This window comes from Cajanus cajan, chromosome 2, assembly GCF_000230855.2.
Source record: "Cajanus cajan strain Asha chromosome 2, NIPB_CcT2T_4, whole genome shotgun sequence".
Classification (NCBI taxonomy): domain Eukaryota; kingdom Viridiplantae; phylum Streptophyta; class Magnoliopsida; order Fabales; family Fabaceae; genus Cajanus; species Cajanus cajan.
Genome location: NC_138518.1, coordinates 79241910 through 79260701, shown reverse-complemented (window position 1 = coordinate 79260701; position 18792 = coordinate 79241910). Strand labels below are relative to the sequence as shown.

At 33.1% G+C, this 18792-nt stretch overlaps 2 protein-coding genes across 2 annotated transcripts; one reads left to right on the top strand and one right to left on the bottom strand.

Moving 5' to 3' along the window:
• The first annotated feature begins 854 nt into the window (after positions 1–854).
• Positions 855–3367, top strand: LOC109799463 (violaxanthin de-epoxidase-like protein). Its single transcript, XM_020360035.3, has 2 exons — positions 855–1248; positions 1956–3367. The coding sequence occupies exons 1-2, from the start codon at positions 958–960 to the stop codon at positions 3252–3254; spliced, it is 1590 nt and encodes a 529-aa protein (XP_020215624.1). The 5' UTR covers positions 855–957; the 3' UTR covers positions 3255–3367.
• A 1000-nt stretch (positions 3368–4367) lies between these two features.
• Positions 4368–17682, bottom strand: LOC109799439 (GNAT acetyltransferase (DUF699)). Its single transcript, XM_020360004.3, has 27 exons — positions 17525–17682; positions 17260–17391; positions 17049–17140; positions 16759–16930; positions 16528–16650; positions 14359–14532; positions 13447–13557; positions 13213–13346; positions 13034–13127; positions 12538–12624; positions 12293–12429; positions 11985–12082; positions 11662–11785; positions 11490–11577; positions 11299–11398; positions 11154–11206; positions 10403–10579; positions 10269–10306; positions 9563–9656; positions 8520–8699; positions 8332–8440; positions 8173–8242; positions 6763–6910; positions 6011–6139; positions 5304–5429; positions 5024–5089; positions 4368–4915 (listed from the first exon to the last, which is right to left on the bottom strand). Exons 2-27 carry the CDS (start codon positions 17362–17364, stop codon positions 4655–4657), a joined length of 3090 nt encoding a protein of 1029 aa, XP_020215593.2. The 5' UTR covers positions 17365–17391; positions 17525–17682; the 3' UTR covers positions 4368–4654.
• Between the last annotated feature and the right edge of the window lie 1110 nt (positions 17683–18792).

Genomic DNA, 18792 nt, shown 5'->3' with positions numbered 1-18792 from the left:
TATTTCTCGTCAGAAAAAAAATCCAAGTCATAACGATCAAAACTGATTAATTATAAGAAAATAATCATGTCTATTAATTTTTTTTAAAAGTAAAATAACATGAATAAAAAATAAATGAAAAAAAAAAAAAAAACACAATCTCTTCAGAACTTAGTTGATATGGTAAAATGGAGGAGTCCTCCTAGTTTCGTGTTTATGGCCTTAGGAATTGATTTCTTGTCAAGTCTGTAATCTCGTTTTCCTTTATTTTATCTTTCATTAATTTAAAAAAAAAAGCCTAATTTCTCATTTTAATTCTAAAATTAAAGTGTATTTTATTTTTTACACGAAAAAAAATGTTCTTAGAATAGTTTTTTAACTTCATTGCTTGCTGATATTGCAAATATGTTATGTTTAGTGATTATACTATACAATAAGTTTTGTTTTAGTCTATATATGAATCAAAATTTATAGTTCATCTTAATTTACATGAAAAGCTTTATATTTTGGTTCTTACAGATAAAACACATTATGAATTTTTATGAATCCAAATATTAATTTACACTCGGAGGAAAAACTTTCTTAGTGTTATTTATTTATTTTTATCAACTTAGTGGTATTGGCTTTGGGTTTTGGATATCTCTCAGAAAAATACTTGTAAAAAAACAGAAAATTTTCTATTATGCCTTTTATAAAAGAAATACTGTAATAATAGCATTGTAATGGTCCGGATTAATCTATATTTATTTTGAAGTGGTGTAAATTGAAAATTAGTGAGGTATGTGATTGAATTTATAACCCAACCTTACCTGAATGAATAAAAGTGTCTGAAGGTTTCTGGAATGAGGAAGAAAGGACTTTTGTGATAGGTAACACTTGTTATCAATGGTTGGTTAATATTAATGTTAATGTTAATGTTATGTTGTCTTATGTTGTGTTGTGGACTCAATCTCAGTCTCACTCTGTTCTTGTAAGAGAATGAATTCCATCGTTTACATGTCTTCTAAGACTTTCCAACTAAATCTTCTAACAATCGGTTCTCTTCACAACGCTTTATCTGTCACCTCTTTCTCTTTTCCTTTTCACCATACCCACTCTCTCTCTCTTTCTTTTCCCTCTCCCTCTCCCTTCCGCCCTCCGACAACCGTCTTCTCCGCCGTCACGGCTGAGCAGCCGCCCCCGCCGCCCGTGAGAATGGTGGCCGTCGTTGGCCACGGAGCTTCCAGCCCTCTCAAGTCCGCATCTTGGGAGCAAGTCATGCTTCACACTGTTACGTACCCTCTCACTTTACTTATCTTTATTTCTGTCACTTTTTTTAAAATTCAATCAGTTTAATGACTGAATTATTTATTATGCCTGTAACAAATGTTAATTTACACTTTCTCTGCGATTTTTGTTTTATTTATGTTTTTATATTTACCATTTTAATGCATTAAATTACAACAGTGTAAAACAGTTTGTGTATGACTGGTTGGCAATTTGGCCTGAGAGAGAACTTGGATGCTTACAATGGACAATCTTGAAGAATTGAACAAGAGAAAGCTGTTGAAGTATATAGAACACACTTGATGATTTCCTAAGTTTCAGAGGAATTTACTGTCATTGTTGTCAATTTTTTGTCAATGCCACTGGCTTAACAAAATAGAATACAGATATTGTTATTTAAGTGAGATAAACCTAAACTAAATTGGATATTTTGCTTCATTTAATCATGGGTTTTGGTACAATATATATAAATAAATTGTACTTTTATGCTTGTGATATTATTAACACAGCTTGTCCCTTTCAAATTTAGCTGAATAACATGCAACTTTGGCCTCTAGTTAGAATGTTTTCAGATCTGTGACAGAAATCCTTTATATCTTGGTGTGATATGTCTTACTTCAGCTGTAGTATTTGTCACAATATTTCTTGTATGAATAATATGATTAATCTTTTTGATTGGATCTAGTGCCATTAATATTCCCTTTTACCAGGCAAAGAGATTGAAATGGGTTGATGAAGGGTACGAACTTCTTGTATTTACTGATGAATGTATTATATCTAATGGACAAATGTCCATGAGACTCCAGAGAGAATTACTGAATGCTGATATATTGGTAATTGTTGCTGTTACAAACAAGGAATCTGTTGAGTGGATCAATATCAACAGCAAAACTGTTCAAAATGTAATATTCCTTGACTCTTCACCAGATTCGAAGAACAAATTAGGAGGTTATGATGTTCCCGGTGAAGTGAGACGAAGTATATTTGGAAACTTTTTTGGAAATTCTCAGTCTGATGAAGCTAAAGAATCATATGAAGTACTGCAAACTGTTTCCGAAGCATGGGATCGACATAATTCTGACGATATAAGATTCTGTTTGCTGGTACTAATCAATGCTTATATAAGGCCAGTTCCAGTATTGAAGAACTTGAGAGCCAAAGGTTTTTCTACCTTGAATTGTATGTTGAGGAACTGCGGTCGTCAGGTACTTAATTGCTTGTTGGATCCCAATTGTAGAAAAGCTCTTCAGTGCTTGAATCAATGTAGTCCTGTTGATCAAGTGTGCAACTACAGATGTATTGCTTCGTATGAAAGTGGAAATCTAGAAGCCTTTTCATTATGTGTGTTACAGAAAAACAACTGTCTTGAGTTGGAAGCTGAAATCCCTGACAAGCCATGTGTGCCTCCAATGATCAAGTTTAGGGGGCAGAACATGAGTCATGAAATGGCTGAAGATTTGTTTGTTGGTTGGTTGGGGAGTTTGCAGTGGAGCTGGCGTGTTGTAGCAGGTCAGAATCCAGCATATGATCAGTTTCCATGCCAGTACCAGCTATTCTATAGGGGAAAGGCAAAAGGGTCATTTTGGTATGAGCCAGTATTTCAAGTAAAAACATTGGAAGGCCAAATGGTGTGGAGGAGGAGAAAATATAGGGTCAAAAGAGGTAAGGTAGCTGGAACATTCTATTTCAGTGTACTAGATAATGGAGTTGTTTCAAATGAGTTTTGGACCATAGTGGATGTTGCTGATAATCTTAGTTGGGGTTTGTTCCATTATCACGGGGCTGCTAGAGCTGCAGGGCAGTCCTATACTGGGGCAGTACTTGTTAGTCCAGATGGGGCTTTTCCAAGTGACAGAGAGAGGACAAAGGTAGATGCTGCACTAGACAAATGTGAAATTAAAGAGTGGGAACTATATTCTGTTGACAATTGTTCATGCAAAGATGCTCCCTTGGGAATTCCAGAGGGTTCAATTTTACATACCATAGTCCAAATTGAAGATCCAGAGTAGATGTTTGTCTGATTATTTGTGCATGTAACTAATTAGAATTGTTGATATTATCAAACCAGTTACGTTCAGCAAACCTCCAGATTCAATATTCAAAGCAGGTTGAGTTTTTTTTTTTTTTTTGGTACACTAAAGCATGTTGATTGGTTCTGTTGCTTGTCAATGTCTAAATTTAAAAAAAAAAAGTTTATATATGTTGGGATTCGATCATTGAATTAGAATATATGTATTTTAATAAATTTTCTCTAGAAAAATATTAAAAACTAAAAAAATGTGGAGTCAGGTGTTATGAGTTTTCGTTTTTTAATCCTAGAATAAACCAAACGCTTGGTTCATTAAATATTAAGGAGAGAAAATGAGAAGAAAAAACTAAGAAAAAATGTGTACAACCCACTCAAACAAAATGAAAGACAAACTAAATAACAAATATTCATTAGTTAAAATAACTTTTTTTTTTAACCAACCAAACAAATGAAAAATTATTTTTGCTTTCTACATCTCTTTTTACTTCTTTCAGACCAACCACTCTAAACATCTATTCATTCTCTCCTACTTCTTTCTGTGCCACTTTTTTTTTCTTTTTCTAACCTCACTTCATCCAAAGAAAACATAGAAGACCAGCATAATTAGTTTCTTCCCTCTCAAATCTTTTTGACTTTGGATAGGTTCAATCAGGTTAGTGGTCAATTCAATCATGCTAACTCATTGTCGTACGTTTTAAAACGCCATAATCTGCAATGTCAAGTGAACCCCCTTCAATTTTCAATAGCATCGCATCCTTGATCACAAAACTAAATAATAATAAACCTTCGTCAGATCAATCTACAGTAAGATATGTTCTCAATTTCTCATGGCAAAACGCACATTTAGCACTGATACAAACTATTTTAGTTACACTTTTGAATCGTGTAAATCTTAGTTAACTATATTTTTTCCCCCATTTTTTTAGAGTGTAAATTATAAGCAAATTTAACCAAAATCTCAGATTGTTTAAAAAAAAAATAGTTTAAAAATTAAATTTAACTCAACTTAATTTTTTATCTATAATCCAAACATTGTCCACAAAAGGAGGAAAGCCGGAAATTGAGGTCATTCTCTGAAACCGCCAAAAAAAGATGGTAAAATATCATGGATATATTTATCTGTAAACATTTATAGTAATGCAGTAACGTTGCCCACTAATTTCCGTCAAAACATAAAAAAGGGAGAAAAACCGAATAAATAATACAAAATCCTACACTTGAAAGCCAGACACAGGAGGGTTCCAGGATATGATGAACTGGGCTTCTTGTCGGTGGATACCCGTCCCCCTTCAGTTTGGAAGTTTACTTTGCTCTTTCTGACTCCAGGACCAACAGTCCACAAAATCACCACAGTATTATCTTCGATGGTTCTTCTCATGGTCAATTTGAGATCTTTTTCCTTTTGCCTGATTTCTGGTTATGGTTATCTCTACTCCGCCTTTTGTCACTCTTATGACTTCCCTTCTCTTTTCCAGGCTTGACTACACTCCTGCTGGATTTCACGCTAATAAGACCACCGGATGGTAGTTTTCCACCATTATTTTGAAGAACGTTCTCAAAGCCAGAATCTCCGTCTTCAAAAGCATATTGCTGGAGCAATTCAGGAGTAAAGAGTGCTTCTGCTTTTGATTTCATGTCATCCTATCCAGTGACAATCATTTAAGATATGAGCTATGGAAACTGGTGGTGGAATGATGGGATTTGGGTAGGAATCTTCGACAAAAGAAAACAAAAGATGAAGATGCATACCTCAACTTGTTTAGCTGCATCGTTGAGATCTTCGTCCACAGAGACACTATGAGGTTCCATGACAATCTAGGGACAAAATAGAACATAACCGAAAAAAGAAAAAAAAACAAAAACAAAAAAAGAGGCACAAGATTAGTGAATGATAATAAAGGAGCCACAAATTAGAATTTGCGTTCATAAACACACCACAGCACGTGAGTGACATTTCACTAACCAAAATTTTCTATAGTGAAGGCACCATCCATGAATACACAAGGTAAATTGTCATCAAGAAACTTACTTCTTTCAGTCTTGGCAAGGTTGATTCAATCTCCTTGGATGCAAGACCATTTAAATACTTGTACAACTTCTTCATAACCTTTATAAATAGAGACAATATTGTTTGTCTTTCCAACTTCATTTGTCCCTGTCAAACAAAAAGGCATATAAGAGAATGTGATTCCGCCTTTCTGAAAAGACACCAATGGAGGAAGACATCAAACAGGAAAACAACTCAAACCTCAAACAGAATCTAGGAAAGAATTTTAGACTGACTCGTTCATTTGATAGTGTGTATCATGATAAACTGACCAATAATGTATGATACCAAATTTCAAAAGAATGCCGAGAATACTTAAGAAAAATTCTAAAACATTTTAATCCATATAACCGACCTGGGATAAGACCATTGTTGTTCTATATATGGTAAAAGGATTCAAATTTAATTTACATGCACAATCAGTGGAATTTTTTTTTTTTACAGACATTCAATAAAAATTCATCCCATCACCACATCTCCTATTCAAATGTGGAAAGCAGCATAGTTAATTCCCATTAGGTTAAAAATTCTCTGTAAGATATTTTGCACTAACAACGCATATACATTAACTAAATAGGATTCAGCATTGGGTTAACCTTTATTGGTTAGAGATGTAAAAGCATCAGGAGCTACTTAGTCATCCGAGTTTAATATTTCAACTAAAAGAATTAACAAGTCAATAAACAGACCTCAATGTACGAAATGCTCTGATTCTGCAGACCGATGCATAGTAACACAGAGGCTTGAGCATACGACAATGTAACTGGGAGCTTTTCTTGGAAGTACAGATGTGTAAGTGTTGGAACCAAATCTAAAATCTGTCAAAAGAAAAATGGTCAAGAACAAACTTGAAAGCACCCTAAATTTCTTTAAACATATATGCAGAATTATGTTATTTCAATGAACTAAGCTTGGCATAGTTACATTACAACTTAAGCAGTGACAGTGCAAGATGTATGAGGTTACATCAGTTCACCACACTTTTATATGCCATTGAATTTGGCCATCAAAATTCTTACATATTGACCAACAATGATCACACAAGTCATGCAAACTCACAAAAATGTTTATTTAATTAGTCTGGCCACTGCAGTTTATCCAGTCAAATATTAATACTCAATTCGGTCAACAACCATGTTAAATTAAACGACAATTACACTAGGTAAAAATGCATTAATTTTCATTTATCAATTTAAGTTGCTATCAAACCTTTATGTTTGCCAAAGAAAAAATTAGGGTACTCTTTGGGTGGGGTGGGTGCAAGATGAACTTCTTTGAAAATTGAACAGGGAATCACCTTTTAGGATTTTACCAAGGAAGTGAAAGTCATTAGGAGAAGAGAATGAAAATTTTCAATTACCAAAAAAGCATTAGATATGTCATCATCAAGAAACCATCCAGAAAAACTAATCATTATCACATCCATCCCTTGAACTCTTACCAGATGAAAGTCGGCAAGGTTGTCAACATAAGCCTCTAATCGCTTCATATCATGAGGTGATAAATATTCTCTGACTGACTGCAGATATTTATCAGATGTGGTCTCCGTAGGGTCTTGATCCTTGAAATTGATCTTTGGATCTATTATGCTGGATAAATTATCATTAAAATAAGCATTTAGAAAAATGGAGATATAATCGAGGGTTATACATCCTACAGTTCAAGAAACTCAAAAGGCCTAGAGTTTTTAAAATATTCACTTATCCAAAATTCTGAATGATAATTAATTAATAACATTATGCAACAGCTTTAGAAGTTTATGTAAGGATAAAAACACGGATTTAACTCATTTAATTCTCAGATAAACAGAAACTTCCCTCCCTAAAATGAGGATGCATGGGTAATTATAGTATCTTGTAAAGGGCGTGTGACCTGTTGCTTATTTCAAAAAACTTGCTGTTGTTTATGAAATTGAAACTAACAACTATCAATCATGGATAGCGGTGTGGAGCAGCTGACCCTAAAACTACTATAGTGAGCTAGCAGATAGTGGGAAGACCACTATTCTAAATTTGTTACTACTGTGATTATTTAATTTATTATATAGTATATAAAATGTTATGTCTTCTTAAGTTTTTTTGTTACTATTGGTATTTAGTTTATACATCATGTTATGATTTAAATAGTTTATTATATTTTATTACTATTCTTGTTTATTTTATTAGATTATATATTCAGAATAATGCCCAACAAACCAGAAAAAAAGAGAGAAGAAAACACATAAAAATGTTTGGGCCAAACAGCCCAATTTGCCTGAAACCCTAACTCCCGAAAACCATGACCTGAATTCCAAACTCCTTGAGTAGCTAGCTAACAGCCCCTGTTAGGAAATGAAAAGGATGCTTTGCATTTGACAGAGATCGCAGGGAGTGGGTGGTCAATGTCAGTAAGAGGGAGGTTGCGGTGGCAATCTGGTAACGGCACATGTGACAAAATACCTTAGCGTCCAAATCATCACATCCATCCTTCGTCCCCCATAACCCATGTTCTATGCTCATTGTTATTTTTTCAATTTCCGTTAACAGCATTAGCCATTTAGCATATAGAAAAGGGGGTAAGAGCTTGTATTCTCAACACACTAAAATATTAAGTTCCATTTCTTTCAAGTCTTCTGTTTTGATCTCTGGTTTTCTTCGAAGAGCATAAATACTCCTTGGCTTTGCACTGCATCTCATCTACTAGTACTTCTTTTATCAAAATGATAAAATAATGTGGAAAATATTATACATCAATATGATCTAACTATCAATATCACATAACCCTAGTCCTCTAGAAATCAATGAACTCCAAAATATCCACATCAATATATAAAGAATTTAGAACCATGAATTTGTAAATTCTTAACACTAACCTCAAAGCAAGCTTGTATTCCATGCCACGGAAAGTGGAAGCAAGAAGCTTAGCAAATCTTTGCCTAAAATCTACAAGTGGCGAACTAAATCATCAATCATTAACGAAAAGAATCATAAATATCAAACAAATATATAACAGCAAAGGAGGATGAACCCACCTTGGTAAAATGGACCAAAAAAGCCCAACTGATTTGATCCATCATCTTCAATTTCATCATTGTTTAAGGACTTCAGGATCATGCATGTATGCTCACCAGTCACAGCATTCTATCAAGTTGAACAAACATGTTACTTGTAAAAACAAATTCACTCTTATCTACTGCTTAAGAACAAATAATCACTTAACTGGAATCTGGCCAATGTAGAAAGGAGCAAATTTATGTTTCCTCCAAAAGCGAAAAAGATCCAAGGTTAGCCCAAAGGAGACACCAATGTAATGGAGCTTCTCTGGCCGTCTTTCACGCAGATGTACTAGCAAAGGAGGAAGATCTGTTCTTGGTTTTATATTTTCTTCAAGTAGTGAAACCTGAATCCATATTCCATAGAAGTATTATGGAAAAGATAAACATCAATTAACAGAATTAAAAGGAACAGAAAATAACAAATCAAATATAGCCTGTCATTTGTTGCTCAAACTGAACTCTGCACTGCATGTTTGAACTCAGTCGTTAATATCTAAAAGCTAAAAGAAACCAATTACTTGGAAAGTGCTAACATGAGAAAGAAAGAACCAGTATAAAAGAAATGTTTGTCTTTCACTTTGAAATAAAAATAAAGTCAGTAAAAGAAGCAATAAAAAAATATTACATATTTCTTTGGAAAAGGAAAACAAATAGATTATACAATTGCAATTTGCAAGATATATTCCAAGTGAGAAACCATAATAGCATCAGAAGTTTATCCATAAATTAAAATTAAAATTCAAAAATCCAATCTTTAGGGGATTTCCATTTTTCCAAAGTTCAGATAATGGGGAATCCTCTCAACTGAAACTGTCGGGGGTCTCCTTGATAATGTATTCCAGTACAGGTAAAAGGTTTTGGTCACTTCAACCTTCTTAAGAAAATTCATGCAAATGTTCCAATTCCTAACACATTTGTTGAATTATAGTATCATTCATCTTGATAAAACTATTCGGAATTCCAAAGCCTCTTCTAGGGTTAAGTCCTATTTTGGTGCTTAATATACTTAACACCAATGACATTTTCTCAAAATTATGAAAATGCTGATCTTACTGGTTGAATTTTGGTCTTACCAGTTCCAATCAGATAAACTGTAAAAGGAATCCTAGATAATATAATTACCATCATGATATGCATAACATTCAGAGACTATAATGAGCACAACTAACTTAACCAATCTAAAAAGGGACTTTTAGTGGTAACATACTTTCTCTGCAGCTTCCGTAATTCTAACTTGTGGAGCTTGCACTTCATCTTCAACATCAATCTCTGAAATAGGAGTAAGTTGTCCTTCATAGTAGCTGCAGACAGTGACGAAAATGATTAATTGATGTTTTCTGCATTTAACATTTTGGCATGTATAAAAGACTATAATGGGAATCAAATTACAGTTTATTTTAGTTTATTATAATGTTATCATGTTAAAATCATAATTTTTTATAGTTTATGTATAATAAGTTATAATATTTCATAACAAAATTAACACAAGTTACCAAAATGTATACATTATATTTTATATTAAATTAATTAGGAAATAATTATTATAGTTTATATAAAATTATAATTATAATTTTTATTTAAATAACATACTGAAACATACCACCTATATATATACCAATACTTTATGCCTCAGAGGTTTATTTATATAAGAAAAATACATTAAATGTGCATGATGAGAGAATATTTTGTTTCCCTTAAACTATAATATATTTCCCTAAATGGTGCTGTATCTTATTTTCAACAAGAGATCTTTTTCTATCACATTGTTGAACCAAGGCTCCTCCCAAACAAAATCAAATATTAAATAAAAAAACTTTTGAAGAACAATCAATGCTCATGGAACCTTGTGTAAAAATGAAAAAGATAAAATGAACATTACTCTAATTGAAACAAGGAAGAAACCATGTACTCACCGTGTTAAAAGTTCAACAGCTTGTGAACCATATCCAAGCTGAAATTAAAGAAAGATGGTAAAAGATAAGAAAGATGTTACACCTTTTGGAGGAATCTGGTTAAGCCATATGCCAGAGCAAAATATAAAAGTTACCCTCGTGGCACTTGGGTGTGTTGCTATGCGTACAATACGAACACCTGAAAGTGAGGGAAATACTGTATCTCGGAATTGCTCACAAAATTTCCACGGTATTTGATCTCCAAAAGGTTGATGGCCATCACTTAAACTTTGGATTGCCGACTTACGAGAAATCCGTCCCTCGAGGCAAACCTGTAAATGGATGCTATTGAATGTGGGGTCATAAGAAAAAGATAAGAGAGGATAATAAACATAACCATCTGTAGTATAAACATTGGGGGAAGTCATGCAACCACCATAAAATTGACATATTTAATTAGAGCTCCAATTACGAATTTGGAGCAACATGATAAAACAGACATAAAAGAAAAATCAGAACTCATAAGCATATACAGCAGCATCACATATCTGATTAAAAAACTGATATGTGCTAACGAGCAAAAATATTTAAACAAAGAGAAGCCCAAGCTTCAAGCCCTCTAAACCAATACAAGATAGCATCCCAGTCTGTAGATAATATCAGTATCAAAATAACTGTTTCCTACAATATGCTTGTTGCATCATAATTGGTCACATCACAAGAAACAAATCAACAATTTCCCCCATCTATATCAAGCAATGGGAAAAAAAGAATAAGTGATGGAAAAATTGAACACAACATGTTCTGTCAAAGCAGAGAAGGCAAGCCCAATCATAGAAGCCAATGAGACAGGCCATATATAAAAATAAAGCAGAAAAAAGGGTTATCTATACCAAAGATGCAAACCTGGATGACACACAAAATATCAGGAAGTTGATTCTTTGATTCATCAACAGGTCCTGTCATACAAATACTATTTGTAAGACTAATTCAAGTCATTTTAATCTATAAAGAGGAACAAAAGAACAACTAGAAAGAAAAGCAAGTATACCAAGTAGTACAAACAAGTGGTGTGCTGGAGCATCTGCCATCAGTTGCAAATCATTTGGAGAATTCTTGTAATGAGATGCAACATATAAGGCCATCATTCGCTGCAATAATACAATATTTTAGTACAGCATTTGAACACATGAAAATATCAATCACAAGCCACCCTGCATAATCAGATAAATCTAATTCTACCTGCAAAAATAATTCACTATCTCTGTGATAGGAGAAGAGGGTGTCCCTATTAACATAGTACAAATCACATTCACTGGGTGGAGGTAACCTGATTTCAGGAAAAAAACAGTAAGTAGAGATAGACAAAAATGGCCTCATTTTCCAATGAAATATGAAATAAGCTTGATATAACCTGCTAAGATTAGGGATGGCATTTGAAACATCTAAGCAAAGTAGACTGTTTAGCCAGCATTCAATGGGATCCCCAGAAGCATATCTGATGGATTCACTCAATTCTATTTTCTTAAACAGATGACCTGAAACATATAACTCATGATTTAGCAATAATGCACACGTACCTTGAAAAAGATTCTATTACAGTCATTTAATGGATCATTGAAAACCAACAATCTTAATTTCATAATCCACTAGATTGTGTTTCAATCCAGAAAAGCACATGACATGCATAATATTTATTTAAAATGACTTCTAAAAGCCAGAAGCATAAATTAGTACCTGAACCAGGGTCCTTTGTGCTCTTAGCAGACACGTGGCTTTGCTCTTCCAATTGCTGCAAAAGTTTTAGTGATAAAGAGCGTCCAGTACCTTCATAACTTTCAATGAGTTACAAAAAAAAAGGTTAGTAATTAAGTCCCATCATAAATTTAACCATATTAACTGAGAAGGCATAAAATTGTCTAAGTAGAGGAAGGAAACTTGGTTCAAAAAGATTGAAAACTGTTTACAAAAAAACAAAAACAAAAAATCATTTGGCATGATATACAGAAAATTTCACCTAAAGGCTAAAACAAATTTAGTCATACCCATTAACAGTAGAAGACAGGAAGACCAGATATGGGCCCAGCAAAGACTTCACCACTGGCAGTGGAATAGCAGCTGCTTCATCAACAACCAATAGTTCAACTTGTGAAAGCTTTTCATGTTCGTGAGGTAGTATATACTGATGGAAATTAAGATGAAAATAAGTCCAGAATTACATTTACTAGTAACAACACAGCAACAGTAAATTCCCTTAACAGTAATAATGCAGAAGGTTCAACGAACTTACCTGAATTGTCTGTCTGTGGTGCTTGTAAATATTAATCCTTACAGTAGTTTTATTCACACTTTTCACCTCATCAAAATCCCCATGTGCCTATTGGCATTGAAAACAGTAGCACTCTTAGAAGTGTGTTTTGGGAAAATATTTAATTATGATAAATAAAAATTTAAAAAATAAAAAAGCTTTTTTAAGGATAAAAGCTGTTTGTGAAAAAGCTGGTATGTCTGGTAAGGCAACTTTAGTGTTCTAACTTCACTTTTAAGCCTCATGTACTGGATCACTCTTTTTTAACTTCACTTTTGAGCAGATAAATTAATCCAAAGACGCACTAAATTTTGATTTAGATGGGTACTGAACCTAGAGAAATAAAATATAAAATGCCAGTGATTACTTAATTATCAAAGTTAAACTGCCCAGATGCTATCTTTAGAAATTTTGCAACTAAATTCATATTAATTAACCAATAATGGCTATAGCTGTCAACAAGGGAGAGAACTAGTACCTTGTAGTCAAGAGCTTTTAAACCTTCAATTACAAAATAAAACAATGTTTTCAAATTCTCAGGGCTGGGTGCAGTCACAAAGATATTTGAATACCTACAGAGATAATTTTCTAGTAAGATACCAAAAAAAGAGTTGTAACTATCAATATAAATATATCTAAGTCCAGGAGGCAAAGTACCCCACAGCTACAGCTCCAGCAATTGATAAACCAAGAGCAGCTGATTTCCCGCGGCCACGAGCAGCCAATAAAGCAGCAGTACTTCGGAGTGTCTTGTCTAAAATTGCATCCAAAAATGTCACAACAGCTTTTCCCTATTAACAAAAAACATATAAACCTTGCTCACATCCACCATCCAAAAACCAATTTGGTTGAACAAAGTAGAAAATGCAAAGTTGAGGTAAACAACCCTACCTGGTCCAACGTGCAACACTTCCTAATCAATGGCCCAACAGGGAAATCTTCATATAGTTGTTCTTTAAGGTTCTTCAGGTCTTGTTCTGCTTCTGAGAGTTCATCAGACTCCTACAGCATCAATTCAGAGACAAACCATTACATACAAGTGAAAGAACCCCACTATAATTTAAGAAACAAGCATCTTGCTTGACTTCCAAGAAAGAATGAAGGAAAAATATCCTACAGTGTAGTTTAAATGGTTTTGGTAATATAATTAGAACAATTGCAAGCCCATGCACTACTATTAGATGTAGTTAGAATAGAGTGAGAGTATGAGACTAGCAGTTATTCAAATATCAAGACAACAAAAGCCCATTACAGATTTGAGAATGTGGGGCAAGCCTGGATGTACTTTATAGTTTGTAGTTTATATTGTATCCTTAACCTAGTACTAGTAGTACATATACATTGGAAGGTTGTGCTATACAGATCATCCCATTACAGAATTACTTTCTCTATTCTCTTCCATGTTCCATATCTTCCTCTCTGTATTATCTCTGCTCACCATCTTTACAAGTACAAATATCTTAACATTCACAGTCAAAAAATGCTTCCAAACTATCACCAAGATTGTGAAGCATCTATATCATATACTGAAAGCAAAACTATAGGAACACACTCCAGATTTTTGAGGGAGAGAAAAGGACCTGTTTGCACCATAATCTTCGGAATCAATCAAGACACATTACATATTTAAACTCAGAATTGAAACCAGGGAGAATATTTAAAAGAAAAAGCATAATTAGTTTTGCACTTGTGCTCATTTTAAAAATAGGTCTTTCATGCATTAAAACCCAAAATTATCTGCAAACCCAATCGAAAAAAAAAAAGGAAAAAAATAATATTTTGTTGAGAATGTAATGAGCATACCTCTTTAACAGGAACTGGGGTAATAGACTTTATGTGAGATGAAATTGGTAATATATCCAGTTCATCATTCATGACAACGCATGCCTTGCAAGAAGCGAGCGATAATATGAACCGTTCGTTAAAACGCCTAGCAGCCTCAGAGTGGGATTCAGTTCGAAATCTATCATGCACATCCTGCAATCAGTGATCCACATGAAAGTTGAATTTAATGAGACTTTTAACAGAAAAGTAGCATGGTAAACAATGGCCTTAGCAACTTAACCATAGAAACACAAATTTCTGATTTTCAGGTTTCCATGTAAAGTTCTTGGAGAATTAGAACAATGCAATCTTCTGTTAGAGCCCCAGCAAAATTAGTTACTTTTAGGGGCAATATATACTTCTCACATACAAAACATTTATTTTACTAAAGCCCTGATCATACATAGAGGGCTATCTATCCTTCATGATATATGCATTTTAAAACAGTTTTATTGTTGGGATTTAACAAAAATGAGAAATTGTTCTGGTTGAGAAATGGATCCAAGTCAGTTGAAGTTTTGTTTGCAGAAAAGTTGTTTGTCATAGGAAGAACCAAAAGAAAGAACTTTTGGGTGTCTCTTACATGCAACACGAATCTGTTTCCGTATGTGATTTTATAATTAAAAATGGTGAAAATAACTACCAAGGTGGGGAGTGGTAACAAGGGAGACAAGGTGGCTCTTGAGCATAAACAGAAATGCTAGAAGTTTCGTAAATAATTTTTTTTGCGGAATACAGAAGTCTATTTAGCCTCATTATGGAGCTCACCAACTCAGCTACTGGCTATTTAGAGAAGACATATATAGAAGCCAGTTTTACTTAGTTGATGTGCCTTTCTTGTTCTAGATTTTGTCTTTTCAGTTTCTTTTACAAGAAATCCTCTTTTCTTGTGCTTCTTTCATTCTATTATCTAATAATAGTTCTTTCCATTCTTTTGTCTTTATTTTATTTTTTAACTTTAGGTAGGCTAACTTTGATATCATTTTATGTTTAAATTTATCATTTTTTATAAAACGAATTTATTAAGAAAAAAGAAAGAAATGACTTTAACAAGGACAATAAATCCTCCAATAAGAATAAGAATAATAGATAAAACAATAAATAAAGGAAACAACTCAAAAATAATAAAGGGCATTAACTCGAGCCAAGAGAGATATCAAATCCATTGTAAAGAAATAGCAGTAACAATTAAAAATTAAAAATAACTAAACACTTAGGAGTTTGTGAGTCTGAGTTCGCAACCCACCCCCCACCAACCAGTTTACTTAAACTCCTGAGTATGTATTTAAAGTTTGAATAATTTAAAAAAATCAGTATCCAAACAATTCTGATAAAAACTTCTAATTATTTTTTTCCAACTAAAGAAAACCACAATTACCACTGAAAAGATAATTGTTTCTTAGACACCAAATTAACAGCATCAAGCTCCAGTCCTATACTCCTAAGTCATTTAGTCCTACAACAAACCTCCCACCTAGCCAGATGATCTGTCTTGCAATCCCCAAGCCCAGATCATATAGTTCCCACATAAATTTTTCAATCTTTTTTACGACCCCAAGTGACATACTAGGCAAAGCAGTTTGATGATCAAAAAGAAACAATGACACCTCCAACATCTATCCTTACAGAGAAATAACCGCTGTCTGAGCAATCTTTTGAAGTGACCAGAACATCCAAAAACAATGTAAAACAATGATTCTTACCTCCTACAAGAAGTGCCCCAAATTTGAACACTCCCACGTCTTACAAATGCCAAAGTGAATCCTGGATATCTCTGTAATCATTTTAACATTTACAACTTATATAGCATTTTTCCCCCTTTGTTTGGATGATGTATTTTGGTCTGTTGCAGTTATAAAATATTCTCATGCCAAATGAGAAAGGTTCCAAATACCCCTCTTTTAATAAAACGAGATTTTATGAGAAGGATTCTAAAATGTCATGAAAGTCTACGAACTCCGATAAATGTACCACAGATAAGAAAAAACAAAATGAATATCCCAAAATTAAATTCCAGGTCAAGAGCTCAAATATCAACAAAAGAGGGCAGCACAACCATAGCAGAAAAGAACACTTATGATTAAGATTAACCAAATGAATTGGGCGAAAAAAACTAGAATATCAATTCTGATGAATCTATGTTCATACCATAACCATGGTGTACAGACTGGTGAGCGAGGATAGAGAGTGAAGCAGCAAAACAACCAACCCTCCTCCCTCCACTGTCTCTATCGTTCTTGCAAGGAGATTAGGTGTCAATGCCTCAAAATCCTAAATGGAAATATGATGACAAAATTGATTTATCTTGAAGAAAAGGAAAGAGAGAGACAGCCTAGAAAGCACAACTGCACAAGACATTGAGCTAGAAGTGTGCAATACCTGAAGTACACACATGCCAAAGGTATTACCAAGAATTCTTTCCGAATCCCTATAATAACAATATTCTATTCCATTGGTTGCCGCAAACAATTCAAATGGATCACCTTTCTCCACATCGTAAAGACCCCTCTGCATCAATCTTTTAATCTGATTGGCACGCTTTTTCTTGTGACTGCATTAGTGCATTTATAATCATTCTTAAACCTCATCCAGAATAACTCAAACAACCCAAGACAGCAGCTTATGAAAGCTTATTCATACAAGACAGTTTCATCAACTGCATACAGAACCTGCTTAGTTCGAGCTTATCCTTGTAACACCATAACACAGTTGGCCTGGACTTAATCTGCGCCTTGGTAAGCAAATAATGAAGATTCACAATCTGCACAAAGTAGACACTGCACTTAGCACTCAAATTGCACTACTCTTTACTTGTTTGACATTAAATAGAGTTCCCAAAATGGCCGAAATTCTGAAGAGCCTATCACTACAAAAAAATACCTGGTCACGAGACTTGTCACCAATGATGACGAACATGGACCTGTGCCTCGTTTTGACACCATTTTCAATTAGAGTTCTGATTCGGTCGTCCACTTTCTTCCTCATTGCTCCGCTACAAAATCGAAGTTTTCACTGGCCACCATCACGCACCAAGCATAACAACCACAGAATTAGAATAACAATAATCCGATAAATCCTTATTATATAATCGAATCGTGTGTGAATAGAAAGTGATGCAGTGTAGTGGAATTAGGGGGAATGAGACCTGGACTAAAATGACGAGTGCGTGGGCGTCGACGGCAGCAACTGCGCAAATTGAATTTGAAGAAAACAACGTTCAGAGTAACTGCTTCTGCTTCTTATACTAGGGTTTTACGCAGGGGTTAAGCCACCAATACAAATATTCATCATGCCTCTAAGAATTTTTAAAGATTAATATTTATAATAACTTTTTTTTTTTATTTTATAGTGGATCATTATATTTTTTTAATTAAAAAAATATTATATTATTTTTAAATAGTTATTTATAACTTTTAATATTTATGTGTAATTATTAAAAATACGAAATATTTTAATTCCTCTAATAATATATAATAATTATATACTGTCAGAAAAAAGATATGATTATCCATTATATTTTTTTTTTGTTCAAATATATTTTTATTAAGGATTTTAATAATTAATTATATATTTAAGCTAAAATTAAGATATAAAATAAGCATTTAGCTATTATAAAATTCATATAAAATGTGTTGTTTTAAAATTTAATAAAATATTTGCTATATATATAAATAAATAAATAAATAAGTGTTTACTGAATCATCACTTATGTTGCCCCATCTTTAGATCTTCGCAACAACGGGTTTGAACAACAACATGATGGTGCTAAAGGTGTTGGTTGCTATATTTCCTTGTGGGAGTTACTATTGCTCGCATAGACTTGAGCCTACTCAAAAGTAATCATCCCTCATCAAGTGATAAACCTTCAAAACACACGTTATGATCAAATGTTTGTGCACGATATTGAAATATAAAGACTAAAATCTTTAAATTATAAAGGAAAATAAGGATTTATAAAATACACCATCTCTATTAAATAAAAATTTTAATACATGATTAAAAATAAAATTATAAAAATTTAAATTTAAAATAAATAATATTATATCAATATAAAGATATTTGTATATAAAATTTTAGTACCTATGAGAAATTATGACCTCTTTAATGCCATGTCACAATGATGAGAAAGATTTATTAGTAAAAAGTATCAAATGGACTCTCAAATAAATAAATTCCATTTAAACTATCTCAAATGATCAAATTTCTTATATCATCTAAGTCACGTACATAATACACATGATAAAAATATTGCATACTAGGAAATTATTTTCTATTTGTATTTTTAGTAAATTATTTTTAATTATACTTTAAATAATAAAAAAATCAAAATTCGTGTATATATATATATATATATATATATATATTCTCAGGGATGAAATGGACAATTATTAATTCTTTTATAAAAAAAATTCA

Excerpts from the sequence above, each read along its gene's own strand:
- LOC109799439 (XM_020360004.3), bottom strand. The coding sequence starts at position 17,364 with ATGAGGAAGAAAGTGGACGACCGAATCAGAACTCTAATTGAAAATGGT. Across the intron at positions 8,243-8,331 it reads TTTTGGTCCATTTTACCAAG|ATTTTAGGCAAAGATTTGCT; the intron begins GTGGGTTCATCC and ends CGCCACTTGTAG. Across the intron at positions 6,140-6,762 it reads ACCTTGCCGACTTTCATCTG|ATTTTAGATTTGGTTCCAAC; the intron begins GTAAGAGTTCAA and ends TTCTTTTGACAG.
- LOC109799463 (XM_020360035.3), top strand. The coding sequence starts at position 958 with ATGAATTCCATCGTTTACATGTCTTCTAAGACTTTCCAACTAAATCTT. Across the intron at positions 1,249-1,955 it reads AGCAAGTCATGCTTCACACT|GCAAAGAGATTGAAATGGGT; the intron begins GTTACGTACCCT and ends CCCTTTTACCAG.